Raw genomic sequence first — 19,773 nt, forward strand, 5'->3', positions numbered from 1 at the left:
TGCCACAGCGGTAGGCCTACAGGTGCCATGAAAATGTCAGTGGGTCTTATAAGAGCGGGATCCTCAGCAGTAGATACAGTCGCAAGCTGTTCACAAAGCTCTTTCCACAAGAATCTCTCACTAGCAGACTGAACTTAATCATCTTTGGCATTTTTTCAGTTGTATTCTTTGTACTTTGACATTGTAGCAACACAATATTTGATTGTTTGTTTGATCTGTTTTTATGTTAGCTGGGGCTTTGTCAGTAAAAATGAAGAATATGTCTGTCATTCAGGCAAACATTACTATCAGTCTGCTGGGGGAAAATAGGGGGGTTTTCATAAAAGCTTTTCTGTCAGTGACCCCGTGCTACCTGTTTCTATATGTCAATGGTATGATGCTTTTTACTCTTCAATACAGGACTGCGTTCATGGACAAGCCCCGCTACGTCTTGTTTGCGCACATGCTGTACATTGACAGCCTCCAGTTGGTACTCAGTGCCATCCTGTACCTAATTGCTATTGCGGGAGTCAGTTGGTCAGAAATTACTTGTTTTGTTCTCGTTACTGTTGGGACCATCTTCTCTCGCATCTCACCCCTGAACCTTGTGCTGATGTCGCTAGAGAGATTTGTGGCCGTCTGCTTCCCCCTGCGTCACGGGGAGATGAGCACCGTGCGGCGAACCAGGCTGTGCATCTGTGTCATATGGGTGTTGGGGACCTTGGATTCTGTGATTCAGGTCTGTGTGTTTGTCCACATGTCGCCGTCTTCCGCTGTATCAGAGAGATACTGCACCCAGGCAGAGTTGTTTGACTCTCACATGAACCACATACGGGTAGCTTTCACTGTTGTCTTCTTCATCGGCTCATCTGTGATCATCATGTACACGTACATTGCCATTGTGAAAGCAGCCAAGTCTTCTACTAGGGGACAGAAATCAAAGTCTAACAAGACGGTGCTTCTTCACATGGTGCAGCTTGGCCTGTGTCTGTCTTCTATTTTCTTTTATTCAGTCATTGAGAAACTGAAGTACCAGCTGAAAGGGGTAACATTTCTAAATGTGCAATATTTTCTGTTTATGACCCTCATCATCTTCCCCAGGTGCCTCAGCCCTCTTATTTACGGCCTGAGAGATCAGGCTTTTGGCAGGATGTTTAAATATTACTTCTTATTTGGTACCAAACCTATAGTAAAGCCTACATGATGAAACCAATATTAGACAGAAATGTGCCGAGACTGCCTACACAGTTCTGAATAATTGTTTTCCATTGAAAATGTGTTCCACTGAAAACCAAATGCAGAGATGGAATAAAATAAACTGCAAATGATTACTTCAGCTGTCTGAAAGTTCCCTTCAAAAACATTCTGCAACAACATTGACAAGCAATCTCTTTTCCCCCATCTTTGGACTAATGTTTGGTGAACTGGTATTTGGTCCTTACTCCTATTTGTTAAAATCAATCAAAATGTAAGCATATTATCATATGTGTGGTCAGTCAATGTGCTTCAGAAAGAAAAAAAAGTCAAGCAGTCATTTGAATTCTGAACATTACGATAAGCATGGTTATAACTCGATACAGCATGCTGATTCTGATGCCTCTTGTATTGGACGGACCATCTTGAAAGGACTTTAAAAATATATAACCAGTTCCTGTACCTACAGTAGCCTTTAACTTGTTACCTCAGTATATCTGGGGAGCTCCTCTGAAGTGAGACCTGGTCATGCTTTGCAAAACATTCACAAAAGACTTGCTCATGACTCTAACTTAAAGTGATACTGTCCCATTTTTGGAAATAAGCTTATTTTACACCTCTCATTGAGTTAAATTATTGTGTTTTACCTTTCTCCTGTACTTTCAACCGTTCTCTGAGTATGGCAGCGCAAATTTTACCTCTAAGCTAGCAGTTAACATGGAGTCCTATGAGACCAGTTAGCCGCCAGCTTATTTCCAAAAATGGGACCGTATCACTTTAACTGGCTCATATAACTTGTTACCTTAGTAATACTATATTGTGGGAGCTTTTCTAAAGGGAGGCTTGTTTATGCTAAACAAAACACTTACAAATCAATCTGATCAAGCCATTTTCATTCTGTCTGATTTCAATATATGCAATATTACCACATATGTGCCCAATTTAGAGCAATACGTCACCGCCCCCACCTCCCAAAAGTTTAATGGCAGAGGTCGACCTGAGAGTCCGAAACGTTATGCCATTGAAACTTTTAGGAGCATTGATCAGTGTGCTGGATCTTTGTCCAGCACCTAGACTGCTGGTGTGTGCACATTCTCTGCCTATTTACATTTTCTGCACATAAATCATTCTTGACAAATATCAGCAGGGAGCTACTCCAACCAAATGCATTCTTTCCCCCCCAAAAAAGGCAATCTTGATTTAGTGTTTTTTTAAAAAATATATTATTATTTTGTGTGTGTGTGTGTGTGTGCGTGCGTGCGTGTGCGTGCGTGTTGCCTATGTGACCCCCCCAACCCCAAACTTAACAATCACTCACACCAACCCGCACACACACGCACACGTGCATGCGCACATGCACACGCACACGCACACGCACACGCACACACACACAGTGGTACAAGAGGTAATGTACTGTTCAGTGTGAGAAAACAGTCAGTACAATAAAAAAAAGGCCTGGCTAAAGCAGAGCTGTAGTCCTGGTTGTTAGGACAGCAATCAATAATAGTCAATAAGAGTTATGCAGTCCAGTCCCCAATGATGATTTCTTTCTGGGTGTCCTTCTATGTGATGTTGAACAGCTGGATGGCCCTGGGGATCTTGCCCAGCATATGTCTGTTTTGAACAGAAAAAGACCACCTCCCCTCTGCGTGAGAACCAGGTTACACCTCCCCCAACACTGAATTGCAAAGGTCACCATACTCAAAGCTGGTGTAAGAATGATTGGAGATTTTTCATAGACAAGAGGTGAGAGTGAAAATGTAGAAAGCTTAACTGTCGGAGAACAATTCGTTTGCTGGGCTGCAAGCAAAAAAGTATCGTAATGTGATGGATGGACTCACATTCTCATGGATTGATGTTGGCCAACCACAGAGAGAAATCTATGCCACCAGCGCTGCATCTTTAGCAGACGGGAAACTAACAGGAAATCATTGTCAAACTTGCTGATGACACAATGTTAGGGCTGAGAGGAGAGAAGGAGACAGCCTACAGAAGTGTGGTCCTAAAACTAGATCATACTAAGGAAAATGGGTGCCGCTAGGGGGGGAAAGGTGTTATAGATTCTAAGGGCCCAAGCACTGACAGGCGCCCTTAAGGGGGCCCAAAATTTGAATCTTTGACGGTGCATACACACCGACAGCGCGGACGTCCACTTAATGTCCACTGAACGTGTCCGGTATCAGTCTGAAACGGTTAGAATACATGTAAAGAGATCATGCCTTGCACACAGGAGCGAGGTGTAAGCGCGGAGCATTTACGTCCCGACCGGACATGTCCGCGTTGCTCCTTGAAAATTGAACTCGAATCTATTTTCCTGCACGGATGTCCGCGTTGAATGAGCGGGCTCCATTGAAAATTAATGGCCGCGGATAGAACGTGGACGCTGACTGTGCAGTGTGCAAGGCAGCCCGCGAACCTCTCGGACTCGCACTGCTCCCGCAGACGTTAAGTGAACACGAATATCTTGGTGTGCATGTACCGTCATGGGGCCCAAATTTTCTGGCAGCGCTCGTGCTAAAGAATTCACCCTGCATCGCAAAACACCTCTGCAAACTGGTCAGCCAGTGCCTCAGCTGTGGTCAAAAAGGTCAAAGCAATGATACACTTCCTGAGGGTGCTCAAGAAGGAACAACTGAATAGGCAGACTAAATGGGGTGTGGTGTGGGCCCTAAAAGAGCCTATAATTTAAGGTGGCCTTTATCAACCTATGGTGGGCAAAAATGCAAGATAACAGTGAAAAGACTAACAAAAGGCATCGTGAGGAGTATTATGTACCTGGCTCCCAGCCTGGGCAGGTGCCAATGTCAAGCCCTGTTTAAGACACCATTCCAGATTGGGTACTGTTGCCATGAGAATGCCGATGGGTCATATAAGGGTGGGACCATCAGCAGTAAGTTCAGTGGCGTCCACAAGAAGGATCTTTCACAGTCACATTGAGCTTTCTCATCATCTTAGACATTTTTCATTAGTCTGAGACTCTTGATGTTACAGATACGTTTCCTTGTGTTAAAAAATGAAGAATATTTCAGTCATTCAGGCAAACATTACTATCAGCCTGCTGAGGGAAAATAGGGGGATTTTCATAAAAGCTTTTCTGTCAGTGACCCCGTGCTACCTGTTTCTGTATGTCAACGGTATGATGATTTTTACTCTTCAGTACAGGACTACGTTCATGGACAAGCCCCGCTACGTCTTGTTTGGCCACATGCTGTACATTGACAGCCTCCAGCTGTTGTACAGTGCCTTCGTCTATCTGTTTGCTATAGTAGGAGAAGCTTTGTCAGAACTGACTTGTTTTGTTGTTCTCACTGTTGGGACCATCATCTCTCGCATCTCACCCCTGAACCTTGTGCTGATGTCGCTAGAGAGATTTGTGGCCGTCTGCTTCCCCCTGCGTCACGGGGAGATGAGCACCGTGCGGCGAACCAGGCTGTGCATCTGTGTCATATGGGTGTTGGGGACCTTGGACTCCCTGTCTCAGGCCTGTGTGTTTGTTCGCAGGTCTCCGTCCTCATCTCTAGGAGAGCCATACTGCTCGAAGGCAGTCCTGTTTGACTCTGAAATGCACCGCATAGATGTAGCGTTCACTGTTGTCTTCTTCATCGGCTCATCTGTGATCATCATGTACACGTACATTGCCATTGTGAAAGCAGCCAGATCATCTAATAGGGGACAGAAATCAAAGTCTAACAAGACGGTGCTTCTTCACTTGGTGCAGCTCGTCCTGTGTCTGTCTTCTATTTTCTTTTACGCACTCACTGCGCAACTGAAGTACCAGCTGAAAGGGATAACATTTCTAAACGTGCAGTATTTCCTGTTTATGAGCCTCATCATCTTCCCCAGGTGCCTCGGCCCTCTTATTTACGGCCTGAGAGATCAGGCTTTTGGCAGGATGTTTAAATATTACTTCTTATTTGGTACCAAACCTATGGTTAAGCCTACATGAAGGCAATAGCAGTATACACACGTATAGCATATGCTTTCCTTGTCAATTTTTTCATGTAAAGCAAAGCTCTATAAACCACAGTTCTGATCATTGTTTTTTACTAGACTGTGCAAAACCCATAAAAGTAGGCCTATGTGTCACAAGTGACAAGTAGACAAAGAGACTAGAGATGCACCGGATCCAAGATCCGGTTCCGGATCCGGCAGGATAATAGGGTTTTTCACAGGATCCGGATCCGGTTCCAGGATCCAGGATCCGGTAGCCGAGGCTTTTCAGTCAAAATAGTTTGAGCCAACGTGATAAAAAGGGCCCACGTGTGTGAGTAGGCTATGTGTTTCAACCCTTTCGTAGGATCCGGTATCCGGTTCCGGATCCGGCAGGATCTTAAGCAGTTGATCCGGTATCCGGCAGGATCCTAAAAATCAGGATCCGGTGCATCTCTAAAAGAGACAGAATAAAATAACCTGCAAGTGACTCCAGGTTTCTGAATCTGAATGTTGCAGTCCAAGACATAAGTTATTTCTGTTTTGGATCATTAACAATTTTAATCGATTGTTCTTATATGCGGACAGATATACTTAGCAATCCATAATGATTGATTAAATCAAATACTGTTTGGCAAGAAATTGTATGACTACAGTGGATGGCTAACAATATATCAGTACGCTAGATGCCATGATCATTAGAAAACACTACAGGTACAACATTTGTGGTGTTTTCCCATCAATGTGTACTTGAATAATGTAAATAATGTACATTTTAATGTTGGAGTTGGATTGGTGAGATCATTTGGTAAAAAAAAAATGAATTGCTCCCTATATGGATGATGGAGCACCTGTTATTCATGCCTCCTTCTCAATGACAGGCTATTGGCTATTGCGATTTCAAAATGCTTTTTGTGTGATGTATTTCCATTAAAATGGGTTTACTGGAGAGGGCAAAGGAGAAAAACGTAATCTGTTCTGCTAAAATGAGCTAATGAACTAAGGCGCCCTCATTCTATAAAAACCTAAATATCTCAGCCTCTGAAACACATGAAAACATGAAATATGTTACATTTAAAAGCTAGTACCCTCACCTTGCGTTGGAATGTGTTCATTCAGCTCTTTCGTACCCACAATCTTTTATTTAAAAACCCCTCAAATCTCAAGACCCTGAATGCAGCGTCTATGTCACTCCAGGCGTCTATACAGTAGGTCAATGCAGTGTAGGTCTTATACACAGCATCAGGGCTACATGGGTTAATGGGTAATAAAGAAAAAAACAGTTACTAATGTCTTCGTTTAGTTATTTGATCCAACAAAATATCATATATGTTCATACAATACATAGAAATATTGGCAGTAACTGGTGCACAGGGCCGGCCCTCGGCATAGGCAGTATAGGCAAATGCTAAGGGCGCCACTCCAGTAGGGGGCGCCGCACCAGAGAATCAGGGTTGAAAAAAAAAATCTAACGAATCTAATCCAACATTATTAAATAAACAATGCCTCATTTGCAAACTGTAAATGAACTAGTCCGGCAGCCAAAAGCCAAATATCAGCCGAACCCAGTTTCGTCTGATAAAGTTTTTTTCTTTGCAGTTTGTGGTTGCTTAAGGTGTACCTATTAAGATTCCAGACGATGCCCGGTGATATCCCTTGAGCATTTTCAGATATTGAGCCTTTTATGCTTGATGTGCTGCAGCCATAGATTACAACAGTGTTTGGCTCCCAATTCATGTTATGCTGACCAAATACCCTATACCATACTTATTTTGTGTTTGTTTACATGGTAGGATGTGTATAAGAACAGGTGGTGAGGTATGGACATCAGTGGGGGTGTGGTCATGCATGTTTGGGGGCGGGGCATTCACCCAAAAAGCCTGATTTTCCAAGTCGGAGACACAAAGGCCAACATTTCGCCAAACGTGGCTTTATATCTCATAGTGGGTTGTTTGGTTTTGCTGTTTGTAGTTTTCCAACACTTACCCATCAGGATAAGAGTGGGAGATGTGCCAATTTCATATATTAACCCTTTCATGTTGATTTCGCTGCAGCCATAGCCCTCAAGCTTTTGACAGCTTCATAACTGCACTATGATTAACCATAGAGCATTCTGGGTGGTAGGCCTGCCACATCAAAGTGGAGAAAGTGTCCTCGTACCAAATAAATTTTAGACAATTACATAACTAGCTGTTTGTCAAGCAGAAATATGTAACATTTAGGCGAATATTGGTGGTGTCAGCTCAGACATACCCAGAAAGGATTCCTAATTCAACGCAGAATTTCACCATTTCATACATTGCTATTTACTCTTCCTGTGCTGTTGTAACACAAAATAAAAATTGTAAGTAATAATTACATAATTTTTGGCTGATTATTTGTTTGCCTACAAAGTACATAATTTCAGTGGTGGTCGTATTAACATGGAAAGAGATAAAATTAAAAATGTAAATCCACAAAATGACATTGTAATTGACCTTTTACATAGGGGGGGTGTAAATACCAAATACCACAATAGCCCTGATTTTCTGATGCTACCACATGTTTGAAACACTGCTGTGTAATTTTTTTGAAAAAATCTTCCGAAAACCCCCCCCTAACCCAGAAATTACTTTTCCCACCCAAAAAGATGTGTTTTTCGCCTATTTTGCCAGTTTATCCACAGTTATCCCAGAACAACACATGAGTATGTTCATGATTTCCCATTTAATAGTCTAAAATGTGTGATGCTATATCACAGTAGAACTTTGAGCTATATAAGTACAATGTCAAGGTCATAATAGAGGTCAAAGGTTACAAAATATCGATTTTTAAGGAAAAAATTGTGTCATTGGGTTGCTGACCCCATACAACACATAGACTATGTTCATAATGGTCCATTTAATTATCTTAGGTCTTTAAACTATGCAAGTACAATGGTTCAAGGTCATAATACAGGTCAAATGTTACACAATATTGATGGGGGTGCTATTTTCAAACCGTTTTTCACGAAAAAACAAAAAAAAAACAAATGTGAAAATGAATAAACCTGTAATATTAACACACTGTTGATCTAGCTCTTGACTTTTCTAATCATAAATATTGCTAATGTGTCACAATAATGTGGTGTAAAGAACAAAAGGGACCTAAGAGACAAAGGTCAAGCAAGTTGGATGACCCAAGTGAAAATGATAAATCAGTTAACTTTATGTGCATGGCACCAATTTCAAATCAGATCTACAGTTGCTACTATGCTTAGAAAATTGTAATGTGGGTTTATTATTCAGGGTCAATACCCTCTTCCATCATAACTGAAGTTTCACATGTGAAGAAAACAACAACAGCATCAATGTTACCAATGGTGAATGTGCCTTTCTTGATGTTTTTTGGTTCATGCAAATTGCTCTTTTCCTCTTTGTAAGCATAGGCTTCAGTTGTGGATACCAGGCCCTCAAACAGACTTCATGAAGACTATTTCTGACCAGTTGAGCAGAAACATGCACATCAGTACCCTACAAAACTGATTTTTCAGGGCTCTGGCAGTGCTTTCCCTGTGCCACCTGTCCCAAGGAAGGAGATGGTGATCCCGCTTCTAAGTTTTAAAACCGTTCTAGTCTCCTATACGTCCCCTGGTGTAACGGCATGTCTCTTGGCACCTCGTCCATGCTCTTAGTGGGTGATAGACACCAACTCCAGGGGTGGGACATTGAAAACATTCATGTGACCAAGAAACAGCCAGAAAGGATGGGAAAACACCATTATACCCCTGCGCCTGGCTGACAAGATGAGGGGGCTGGGACTCAACACACAGTTGTGCAATTGGGTGCTCAGCTTTCTCACTGATCGTCCTCAAGTGGTCAGAATAGGTGGAGGTGTCACTTCAAGTCAGCTGACCCTCAACATTGGCTCGCCCCAGGGCTGTGTTTTGAGCCCACTGCTCTATAACATCTACACACATGACTGTACAACCACCAGCAGCTCAAATTCCATCTTAAAGTTCGCTGACGACACTGTGGTGCTGGGTCTCATCTCAAACAACAACGAGACAGCCTACCTGAATGAGGTGGATGACCTAGCACTGTGGTGTCAGTCCAACAACCTGGCCCTGAACGTCAGCAAGACGAAAGAAATGGTAGTGGACTTCAGAAAGGTGCAGAGCAGGGCATACACGCCACTTACCATCAGCGGGGAGCCTGTGGAGAGGGTCTCAAATTACAAGTACCTGGGAGTACACCTGACTGAGGACCTCTCCTGGTCACAACACACTCAACACCTGACAGCAAAATCCAGGCAGCGGCTGTACTTTCTCCGCCTACTGAGGAAGTTTAAGGTCTCCACTCCCATCCTGACCACCTTCTATTCATCAGCGGTGGAAAGTGTGTTAACAGGCTGTTTTACGGCCTGGTTTGGAAGCTGCACACAACAACAACAGAAGGACCTACAGAGAGTGGTGCGCTCTGCAGAGCGCACTATCAAAGCCAACCTTCCAGGACTCTTGGGCCTTTACACTAAGAGAGTGGGAGCCAGGGCTAGGAAGATAATGCAGGATGTCTCACACCCCAACTCTTACATGTTCACCCTACTTAAGTCCTGCAGACGACTCAGAACCATTCAGGCCAGAACAGAGAGAATGAGGAAAAGTTTTTACCCCCAGGCAGTGCGACTGCTGAACAGAGACTTTTTCAAATAATTATTTTCTTTAACTTATTTCTCACATTTTATTTCCTTTTTTAATTTACTTCTTTAATTTTTAATTTTAATTTTTCATTTTTATTTTTTAAGATGCAGAGCTGATGACCCCATCATCATTTCACTACAATTACCATGTATGTGACAAATAAAAGTACTTGAACTTGAACTTGAAAAGAGAGATAGACTGTGCCACAGCCTACAGGATAACTCTGTTTTGGGGCTTGTTTATATTACCGTTACCATTTCTACCCACTATTTGTTAAATTTGCACAACAGTAGTCAAATGGACTCACAGTGTTGCTTCCTAACTGGACATGCTGATATCACAAAAGTGATCCACACTGATCATTGTGACATAAAAGAGACAATGTGTTTACCCCTTTGCGCAGAGCCTATGTTTTCACCTTATTGTCCTCAAAATTGTAATGACTAAGTCTTAATCTCTTATCTAAGGCTCTCATATCAATGTTATGATGTAGTTGAGTCATTCCAGCAAAGTCTGATTGGGTCTGAGCTGACCATGGAATGTAGGTGGGCGCATCTGTACAAAGAGGCTATATTCCATGATCAGTTCACATGACTTTCAAGCAATTTTGATTACTTTAACCCTCAAAATAACCTAGAAATAAGATATTGCATTGTGTAAAATATTGATATACAACATAAGTAACCATTTAAGTGCCCTTAGTTAACTTTCTACACTGAAACATCAAAAATAGGCCTTTTAAAACCATTTTCGTGACCTTTGACCTTAAGTAGGACTGACACTACACATTTTGCTGCTCACTTCCAGTATGGCATAGTACATGAAATACCCTTCAAATAGCCCAGCATGAACATATTTCTATTCTGCACTCCATAAAAGATGGGGAACCATGGAAAAATGGCAGAAAATAGGCATTTAAGACCATATTGATGACCTTTGACCTTGAATATGACCTTGACATTTGACTTTTTTTTGCTCAAAGTACACCTCCAGCATGGCATGCCACATGAAATGCCATTAGATGATCCAGCATGGACATATTTTCACTCTGTACCTCATAAAACATTGGGAACTATAGACGATTAGCACAAAAACAGGCGTTTTTGGGGTGAAAAAGTAATTTCTGGGGTAGGGGGGGGGTTTTCGGGCTTGATTTTTAAAATTTTTACATCAATGTATTCCTAAGACATGGTAGCATTAGAAAATCTGGGCTAAAGTTGAATCTGAACATTTTCATCAAATAACACCCCTCCCAGCCGGATATCACTTGACCCAATCAATTGGTAATGTGCTGGCACCATTCCAACAACTTTCCAGTGAGGCCACTAACTTTGTGTCGGCATGTTATGGCATTCCAGACAGTATTAGCATGTCACATACAAGGTTGGTGGTATGGGGAAAAAAGAATGGGAAAGGTCATTTATCTTCACCTAACCTGGCTGCTCTTCCACCAACAACAGAGGCATTTCTTGAGAATGTGAAAAGGGCTCATTTTCAAGCAATATTGTGGAGGACATTGGTTCACACTCCACCTGAACTATCTCCTGAAGCATTTGGATGGAAGAAAGGCCCATGCAACAAAGCACTGATACCAATAAGTGTTCCAGAAAATGTCAAAGTGGCGCCAGACTACATTTTACAGATGATCAGATGTGGTTGCAAGAGTAAAAGCCCCTGCAATTCTAAGAAATGTAGCTGTGCTGTAAACAGTGTGCCTTGCACCATTTTCTGTGCATGTTTTCGGCTGGGATGCTGCCGAACCAATGTTGTGTGAGCTTTACTGTGTGTGTGTGTGTGTGTGTGTGTGTGTGTGTGTGTGTGTGTGTGTGTGTGTGTGTGTGTGTGTGTGTGTGTGTGTGTGTGTGTGCGTGTAGTGTATATAATGTAGGCTATAGGTGTTTTAGGTGTTAAGGACTCTGTATGTTGTATAGGTGTAGACAGGTCTTTCTGTGCGAATTTAAATGCATGTACATGTCTTATTTGATGGCTTTATGGACTTTTAAGTGATCATTTAATACCAGTCAGGACACACTGGATTGACTTAATTTTTTGACTCAACAGTAGGCTATATATAATGTATAGCTGTTTTCCTATGTTTAGACCACTCTCTCTCTCTCTCTCTCTGTCTCTCACTGTCTGTCTCTCACTGTCTCTCAGCGTGCGGTACTGTATGTTGCAGTGTATATAGGTCTTTCTGTGTAAATTTAAATGCATGTACAGATCTTATTTGATGGCTTTATGAATTTAAGTGATCATTCAATACCAGTCTGGATACACTGGATGTATGTCATTTCTTTACTCATCTTTTGGAACAGCCAACGACTGCTCACCAGTTACCCCCACACTCTGTTGTTCTTTTTTTTGGGGGTGGGGGGTGGGGGGGGGGGCGGTTCTTTTATGTTGGCTATTTGTGGTAGGCTACCTACCGGCGATGTTGTCATGTATGTTGTCATGATGTGATGTTATGCAGGATCTCATAATGCACAATCCGTTCCATACTTTACAGTCTTATTCTAAGCAATGTTGTGAATGTTTTTACTGAGGCATTTCTTGATTTGTCATTCATGACCTGATTTATATAACTAAATGCATAAAAATAGGCCGAAATCGCATTTTTAAGGTTATTAGCAGTATTTTCTCTGTACCTGGATAACAAAAGGAGATAGCCACAATTAACCACAGTAAATATTCTTGTATGTACGATATTAACAAAATAAAAAAGGAATTTTGAAGCTGGCATTTTCAGGTGGTCAGATTCATTGCATCAAAATATATGCAAATTAGTGCATATTTAATTAGATAATAGCCTAATTAGCATATTTAAACATAAAATATAGAAAACTTGTAATACGTTTTTTTCTCCAATTCATACGAGTAATCATCTGATAAGGTTTCATATTGATATATGCAAGTAAAAAAAAATACCCTATTCACCTACAGTGTCTATTTGTGGGATTGCTGTTATGAAACGGTTAAGTATTACCCCATATTGGGTTTGTTTCAATAAGGGCAGTGTTAAGGCAGTCCAATGTGAATGTTTTTCAGGTAATATAAGCAATTTGGTACATTTTGTAACATTATTCACAGTAATATTAGGTGTCTTTAGTTTTTTGTCATAATTTGCATTTATGGGACAATAAAGGCTCAAAATCTGGAAATGCTCAAGGGATATCACCGGGCATCGTCTGAAATCTTGAAGACTTGCCTAAAATCTATCAGATAAAGCAAAAAAAAAACTTTATCAAAGAAATCTGGGTTCAACCCCACGGCTCCCGGACTAAACTGCAAAACAAGCAATGTGTTGGGCAGGGTGACAGCAAACTGCAAAATTTTTGTGTGTAGGGGGCGCTGAACTCATATTCGCCTAGGGCAGCAAAGCGACAAGGGGTGGCCCTGCTGGTACATATTCCAAAAGATTAAAAAACACTCTGTAATGTCCACAGCCCGTGTGGAAGCATTTGGGGCTGTGTATAACTCTCTGTGGACGTTTATGATGAGCTTTGGCGTGTTGAACACAGGTTGCCTCGTTCATTCAGTCTCCCTGGTGTCATGTTGAAGTTCCCCTCCTGATTTTGCTCATTTGGATCGTGGCTGATGTTTCATACAAACGTATTAATTATTTACGACAATCTCTCAGATGGGGCTCATGTCTTGTCAGTCTTCCATCGTGCAAAACATGTTTGTCAGAGACTGACTACCTAGAGATTTCAGTGTCCCCTGTTTATACCTGTAGAGCCAGCCATTGCAACAGGCAGGAGCAACTTCGGTTTGATGTTTGATGATGATGATGGTGATGGTGATGATGATGATCTGTTATCTCTGCAGTGGCCCATGAATATTTTGAATTCTTTGTATGACCAGCGCATGTAAAGAAATTGACAACGCCGACTTGACTTGACTGAATCCTTGCAAGCTATATCAATAAACTTCGGCTTTTTTCACACACCTCAGCTGGCAGGTGCGTCGGAGATGGCACCAGGGGTCACTCAGCAATAGTTTAAAGAACCTCCCGCACACTGACCATTTCGCTGTTCTTTCTTTAATAAACGACGTTTCGGTACTAGACTTTCATCAGGCAATCCCTTGATGAAGTTGAAACGTTGTTTATTAAAGAAAGAACAGCGAAATGGTCAGTGTGCGGGAGTTTCCTTAAGCTATATCAATAAACATTTATTTGATATCCCAATATCCTACTACAGAGTTGATTGTAATTGTTTTGCATTCACGTGCAAGCACACAGGGCCGCTGACAGCTTTGGCTGGGCCCAGGACAAAGTCATCTGGAACGGCCCCCCATTCAATACATATAATCTAACGAGAATGCAATTCTGGGTCCCCTCTTTCCCTGGGCCCAGGACAACTGTCCCCTTTGTCCCCCCTTGTCGGCTTCCCTGCATGCACACATGCACGCACGCACGCACGCACGCACACACACACACACATACACACATACACACACACACACACACACACACACACACACACACACACACACACACACACACACACACACACACACACACACACCAGCTCTGACCTCGGCCTTCAGACTTGTTTCATAGTCCCATCACATACAAAGACAGCATCAGGTTCAGCATGGAATAAGAGCATCGATTGAGTTTACAAGGCAAACAGCAAAACACAAGATGGCGAGTACTGTATAACACATTTAGGCCTATATGACGATAACTTTGAACATTTGCAGAAGCGACATTTTAACTGGTGTGACTGTCCTGAAGACCCAAGTTTCATGGTTGCACAAAAAGGATTGTAGGATTGTGATTAGGATTAGAAGTGTGTGACGCTAATCAGGGGTTAAACTGAGCCAGGGCTGTCCAGGGTTGAGCCTCAAGTAAATGTTGTTTATTATTAGTCAAATGATCTCATAAAAACTGACCCTGAGATACAATCAAGGCGCAGATTAGGTTATATAGAATAATGTTGAGAATTACAAGGGAGTTAAGCTTTGCAAATAAAGTCTACATTTTTGTTATTAGATTGTTATTTGTTTTTTGTTTTTTAGTTATGTTTTCGGTTGCGTTGGTTTGTCTGTCTGTCTGTCTGTTTGTCTGTCTGTCTGTTTGTCAGCAGCATAATTCAAAAACTAATCAACGAAGTTGGATGAAACTTTGTGGTGGTGATCCGGATCACGGACCGGAACCAGGACTTTTTAAAAAAGATTCTATCAGCAGGATAGCTCAAAAACCAATCAACGGATTTGGACGAAATAAGCGATTAAATTCAGGTGGTGATACGGATCACAAACCGGAACACCTTTTTAAAGATTCTTCACCATTGCTGGCCTATAAATCTAGACGCCCCTAATGACCCGGGGCAAAACATTCCAATTTGTAACTCCACAAAAAGAGGGCAGAAAGACTTAAAATGAAAATAGGGTGTAACATAGTCAAATGTTCTATCAAGCTTCCTTGGCGGAGGTCTGCACTCTCTGAGTGCTTCTGGTTATCTATATATTGAGCCCTATATATCATTATAAATATAAATATCTAAATAATAAACACACAAATCTAAAATGTGTAATAATAGCACAGATTTTCCAAGGAAGGGTTAGACTGTCTCATAATTTTACAGCAAGTCTTGTTAGAACTACATTTTCGTCTCCAGTCCACTTGGTGGCGACAACGCGCCATATTTTCCTGCATGAGTCTAGAAGAAGCTAATTCTGGTTGCTCGTAGCGACAGCTGAGCATCATAAACAACCTTCATGTTTCTGTGATTAGCTTGCTGTTACCATAACTTAATTTGACTCACTGCACTGTCTTTTAAAACGTTTTATAGCCAGCCTTACATTGCAGGCGGGAGGACAAGTTGATGGAAGTTCCGTGGTTGTTGGTATGTGTCTTGGATTATCTCACTTCAGACTTCACCTAATCTTAGCCATTGTAACCTAGCTGCATCTAAACGGATGAATTAGCCTACTATCCTCGATTGTGTTGTCTCCTCTTGTCTAAATGACTCTCACTGATTAACGTTACATCGAGAACAGTCAAGCCTGAATGATGTAAAGTTAAACTTCTGGTTGTTGAACTGGCACCATGCAATTTACCCATGTAGAGCATTAGCGGTTTACCAGCGACGTGTTTGATAGGCTTTAGGGTAGGCTACAGGTACCCAAACCCAAAGTCATCATCGCAAATAAATGTGCCGAAATATTGATTCTTCTGTTTGGCAGATACTAGTAGTAATGTGTTTTCAAAACGCGTATCTGTTTCCAGTTCCACTACACCGAAATTTGCTTCCTCATTATTATGCTTGCTGAATGAGAAACAAATGTAATGCCTCTTTATTACTTTGCAGTGAAAGTCCAGTTTGGCTTATGGCAGAGCTTCACATTATAGGCCATATCGTTGGAGCCAGCGGATTTCCTCAAAGCAGTCTGTTTTGCAAGTGGGGTATCCACACAGGTAGGAAAAAATATGTTTTAGTTGTAGCACATCATCAGGATGATATACAACCACAGCTAATGACACTGTTGTATGGATCAAATGTGTTTTTTTGTTTTGTTTGTTTGTTGTGTTTTTAGTGGTTTATCTAAGAATCATTCATTGCAGTGCACTAATTAGGCTACCAACTACTAGTTCATTAATGGGCATTACATACCACCTGACGCATATTATGAGCCCCAAAAAAACTGTTATTGACCCAAGCATCACCAAAATGAGGGTACACACTGTACAGACACTATATGCAGATGTCTTCATCTCTCTCTATCTGTCTCTCTGTCCCCCCTCCACGCCTCCCCCTCCCTCAGGAGGCGCATGGAGACTTTTGTCTGGTTTGAGGGAGGGGCAGACCCAAGTCGATTTCCCCCAGATAGGTGAAATGGCCTACTGGAGTCACCCCATTGACATTCATTACACCACCAAAGGTCTTCAGGGTAAGTGGAAATTTCCCTCGTCAAATTAAATTGTGCGTTGCAGTATGGCGGTTAGGCTAATGGAAATCAATGTGAACATCAAACATAAAAGGCTTTTAATCTGCCTGGATGTGGGGGTGGGGTGGGAGTTTAAGTGGCATATTGCTTTATTGCACACCATGCCATATCATGGGCTTGCACCCCAGCGGGTACGTTCTCCGGTTAGAGTCCGACCAGGGTCACCCCCCCCATATTCACTGTCCTATCCGCAATAAAGTTGAAAAAGCCCATAAAAATACACAAGGATACAAGGATACAAGGATATTTATTTGTCACACACATTATCTGCATGGAGGATGCAAACTAGAAAGCCCTGCTTGAGGAATACTGTTGGCCATATTTAATTCTATAGTATATGGGTGGGAGACGTGACGCCTTGTTTTTTCGTAACATTGGTTAAAAACCTACAAAACTGTTATTTTCCTTTAAAAAACAAATGTCAATGAAAGAAGATGTGGTACATTATGTTTCATATTAGTCTTAGATGAGAAGAAACATTTTTGTTAAGATTTATGTAAAGGTTTATATGTCAAATTTCCTGCGGTGTGACTGTAACATTAATGAAACAATATATAATAATATATATATAAATTAACCAACAACATTTTGAATAATGTATGAAGCATTTGGCATGATTGCATAAATCTTAACTTTAGATTAAGATATGTGAATGTGGAAAAAACTCAAGACAGTAATATTAACTACAAGTTCAATTTCGTAACACAAATTGCGTCCTGTGGGGTGACATGTATGTCAATGTTTGTGAATGGGCAGCTGCAAGGCCAACTACAAGGGTCTTAAAGACTGGCTCCTAACCAGTCAGTACCTCAGTTATTGGAGAGTGCTGTGGAAGTTTAAGGTGACTCTTAACCTCTTAATATGTCTTCATATTGCAATCTTTCTGTCACGCAATGCTTAGGTTCATTTTATGGTGTCCTGTGGTGTGACTGCTCTTATAGGAGGAAAAAAAGTTTTTTTTTATTAATGAAAACACATATTAAGATTAAACACAATATCATTATCAAGTTAGCATGAGCTCAGATGTCAGTCATGTATACAAAAGGATTAAAATGGCCATAATGCAGTGAATTCCCTGTGGTGTGACTCCATTTTCCTGCGGTGTGACATGCCTATGCTATGTGTTGATGCAGGACACATTTTCCCAAAAATGGCAAAAATAAGGTGAAATTCCACAGACCACTAAGTGCTTTATTTTTTTCTATTTTTTCCAATTTTTATCCATCATTTTTTTCAGGAATTTGAAAAACTTTTTTTTTTTTTTTGCGTTACGCCCTTAAACGTCAACCACCCATATGCTATATCATCTCATAATAATAACAAGCAGATATACTGTATACACTTCTTGATTTAGAAGCGATGCGTTGTTTGACTTGACAATTGATAGTGACAAAAAAAATCTTCATCAAGTATTTCAATGCCAAGCAGGAAGTCAGCTATTTTCTAATAGGCCCAGTGAGCTTACAAAGGCAATACAGGGAAACATTGCCCCCTTCCCTTGTTGCTGTTTCTAACAGAGATTCTTTAAGTATATAGAGATATGCCATTGTAATAGGTTGCTATGGGCACCTAACATGACCAGGTTCCGGTCTGCCTAAAGGGGCGTGTCATAATACTCCTAGCATTGAATAGAACAGTCCTTAGGTCTGCCTAGGTCTGCCTAAAGGGGAATTTTCCCCCCTCCCCCTTGCAATAATAGAACCCGGAAACAATGGGCCAATGGAACCTCTCTCTCTCTACTCTCTCTGTCGCTAATCTAACCGGAACCTGTTGCAGGTTGGCCCAAGCTCCACGTGCAGGTGTGGCACCAGGACTCGTTCGGCCGTTGCGAGCTGTACGGTTACGGCTACTGTCACGTCCCGTCCACCCCGGGACAGCACCGGCTGCAGTGTGCCACCTGGCGACCCCTGGGCTCCTGGCAGGAGCAGCTGTCCCAGATGTTCGTGGGGGGCGGGCCGCAACTGCGCTCGCCGGACCTGATCTACAGCGGCGCGGACCGCTACCGCCTCCACACGGTGGCTATGGGGGTGGTGGAGGTGGAGCTGGGGGTCATCTTGCGCCATTTCGACAGATACGGCGTGGAGAGCTGAAACGGTTTGAAAACAAACAAACAACAACAACAAACACAACAATAGCCAAAAAAGGGTGTGGAAGGCTGAAATGGTTCGTAAACAGGTAAAAAAGGTAGGTGTGCACACTGCCAAGTGAGCTCACAAAAATAAACTTTATCAGGTTAAAAACAAGCAATGTTTCGATCCCCCTGGATCTTCGTTAAGTTTATTTTCTGAGCTAATTTGGCAGTATGCAGACCTACCCTATTGTCTGGCACCTGCAAAAAAAAAAGTCTTTGGATGTGCGCACCCTTCCCAAAAGGACTAGTTTCGGAAACAAACATTAAAAAGACAGAAAGACATGCCGAGAGAAATTCAATCGCTATGAAGACATTATGTTGGCTGCAAAAGATTATTGCACAGTGTGGTACTGAAACGCCCTTAGACATGTTGTGGTCTCCTGGTCGTCCATAGAGGCTGAAATATTATCTGCCGCCACCACACACACACAAAAAAAAACGCTGAATGAAAAGACATTCATGGTGTGTCACAAAGACTCATGGGTACGTTCCCACGGTAACATTCAGGGCCAGGGGCCTACAGATACGTTTTTGTAAGCCACGTGATGCCTTTTTGTAATGACCCATCATGTTTTTACATAAACTTTTTATGACTTGAAGGCTTTTGAAGTCTCACATTTTAAAAGGAAACTTTCATAACAAAAACATTTCTACAAAATTATTTTATGGTATTGAGTTGTGATGACAACAAATGACTCATTTTTATGTAATAAAGTTTTCAATATGTAACTTTGTTTACCTATTTTTCTTAAATTATTAGGGTCATCCCATTTACATAAAACCCTGTGAACATCTCACTGAGTCAGTCTACTCTGGACCAGGCTTGTACGAAATTCCGAATGGAAAGAATTTCAATTCAAAGTCATGCCATAATACGAACACTAGGTGGTGGTGTTCTATGTACTTTCAATGGGTGTTTTAGATTAAA

The 19,773-nt window shown here is 41.7% G+C and overlaps 1 protein-coding gene across 1 annotated transcript; it reads left to right on the top strand.

Moving 5' to 3' along the window:
- Positions 1 to 15,427: 15,427 nt before the first annotated feature.
- b9d2 (B9 domain containing 2) lies at positions 15,428 to 19,270 on the top strand. The gene is made up of 4 exons (XM_063202552.1): positions 15,428 to 15,612; positions 16,078 to 16,184; positions 16,532 to 16,657; positions 18,491 to 19,270. Exons 2-4 carry the CDS (start codon positions 16,097 to 16,099, stop codon positions 18,802 to 18,804), a joined length of 528 nt encoding a protein of 175 aa, XP_063058622.1. The 5' UTR covers positions 15,428 to 15,612; positions 16,078 to 16,096; the 3' UTR covers positions 18,805 to 19,270.
- Positions 19,271 to 19,773: the final 503 nt, after the last annotated feature.

Source organism: Engraulis encrasicolus, chromosome 7 (genome assembly GCF_034702125.1).
Source record: "Engraulis encrasicolus isolate BLACKSEA-1 chromosome 7, IST_EnEncr_1.0, whole genome shotgun sequence".
Lineage (NCBI taxonomy): Eukaryota > Metazoa > Chordata > Actinopteri > Clupeiformes > Engraulidae > Engraulis > Engraulis encrasicolus.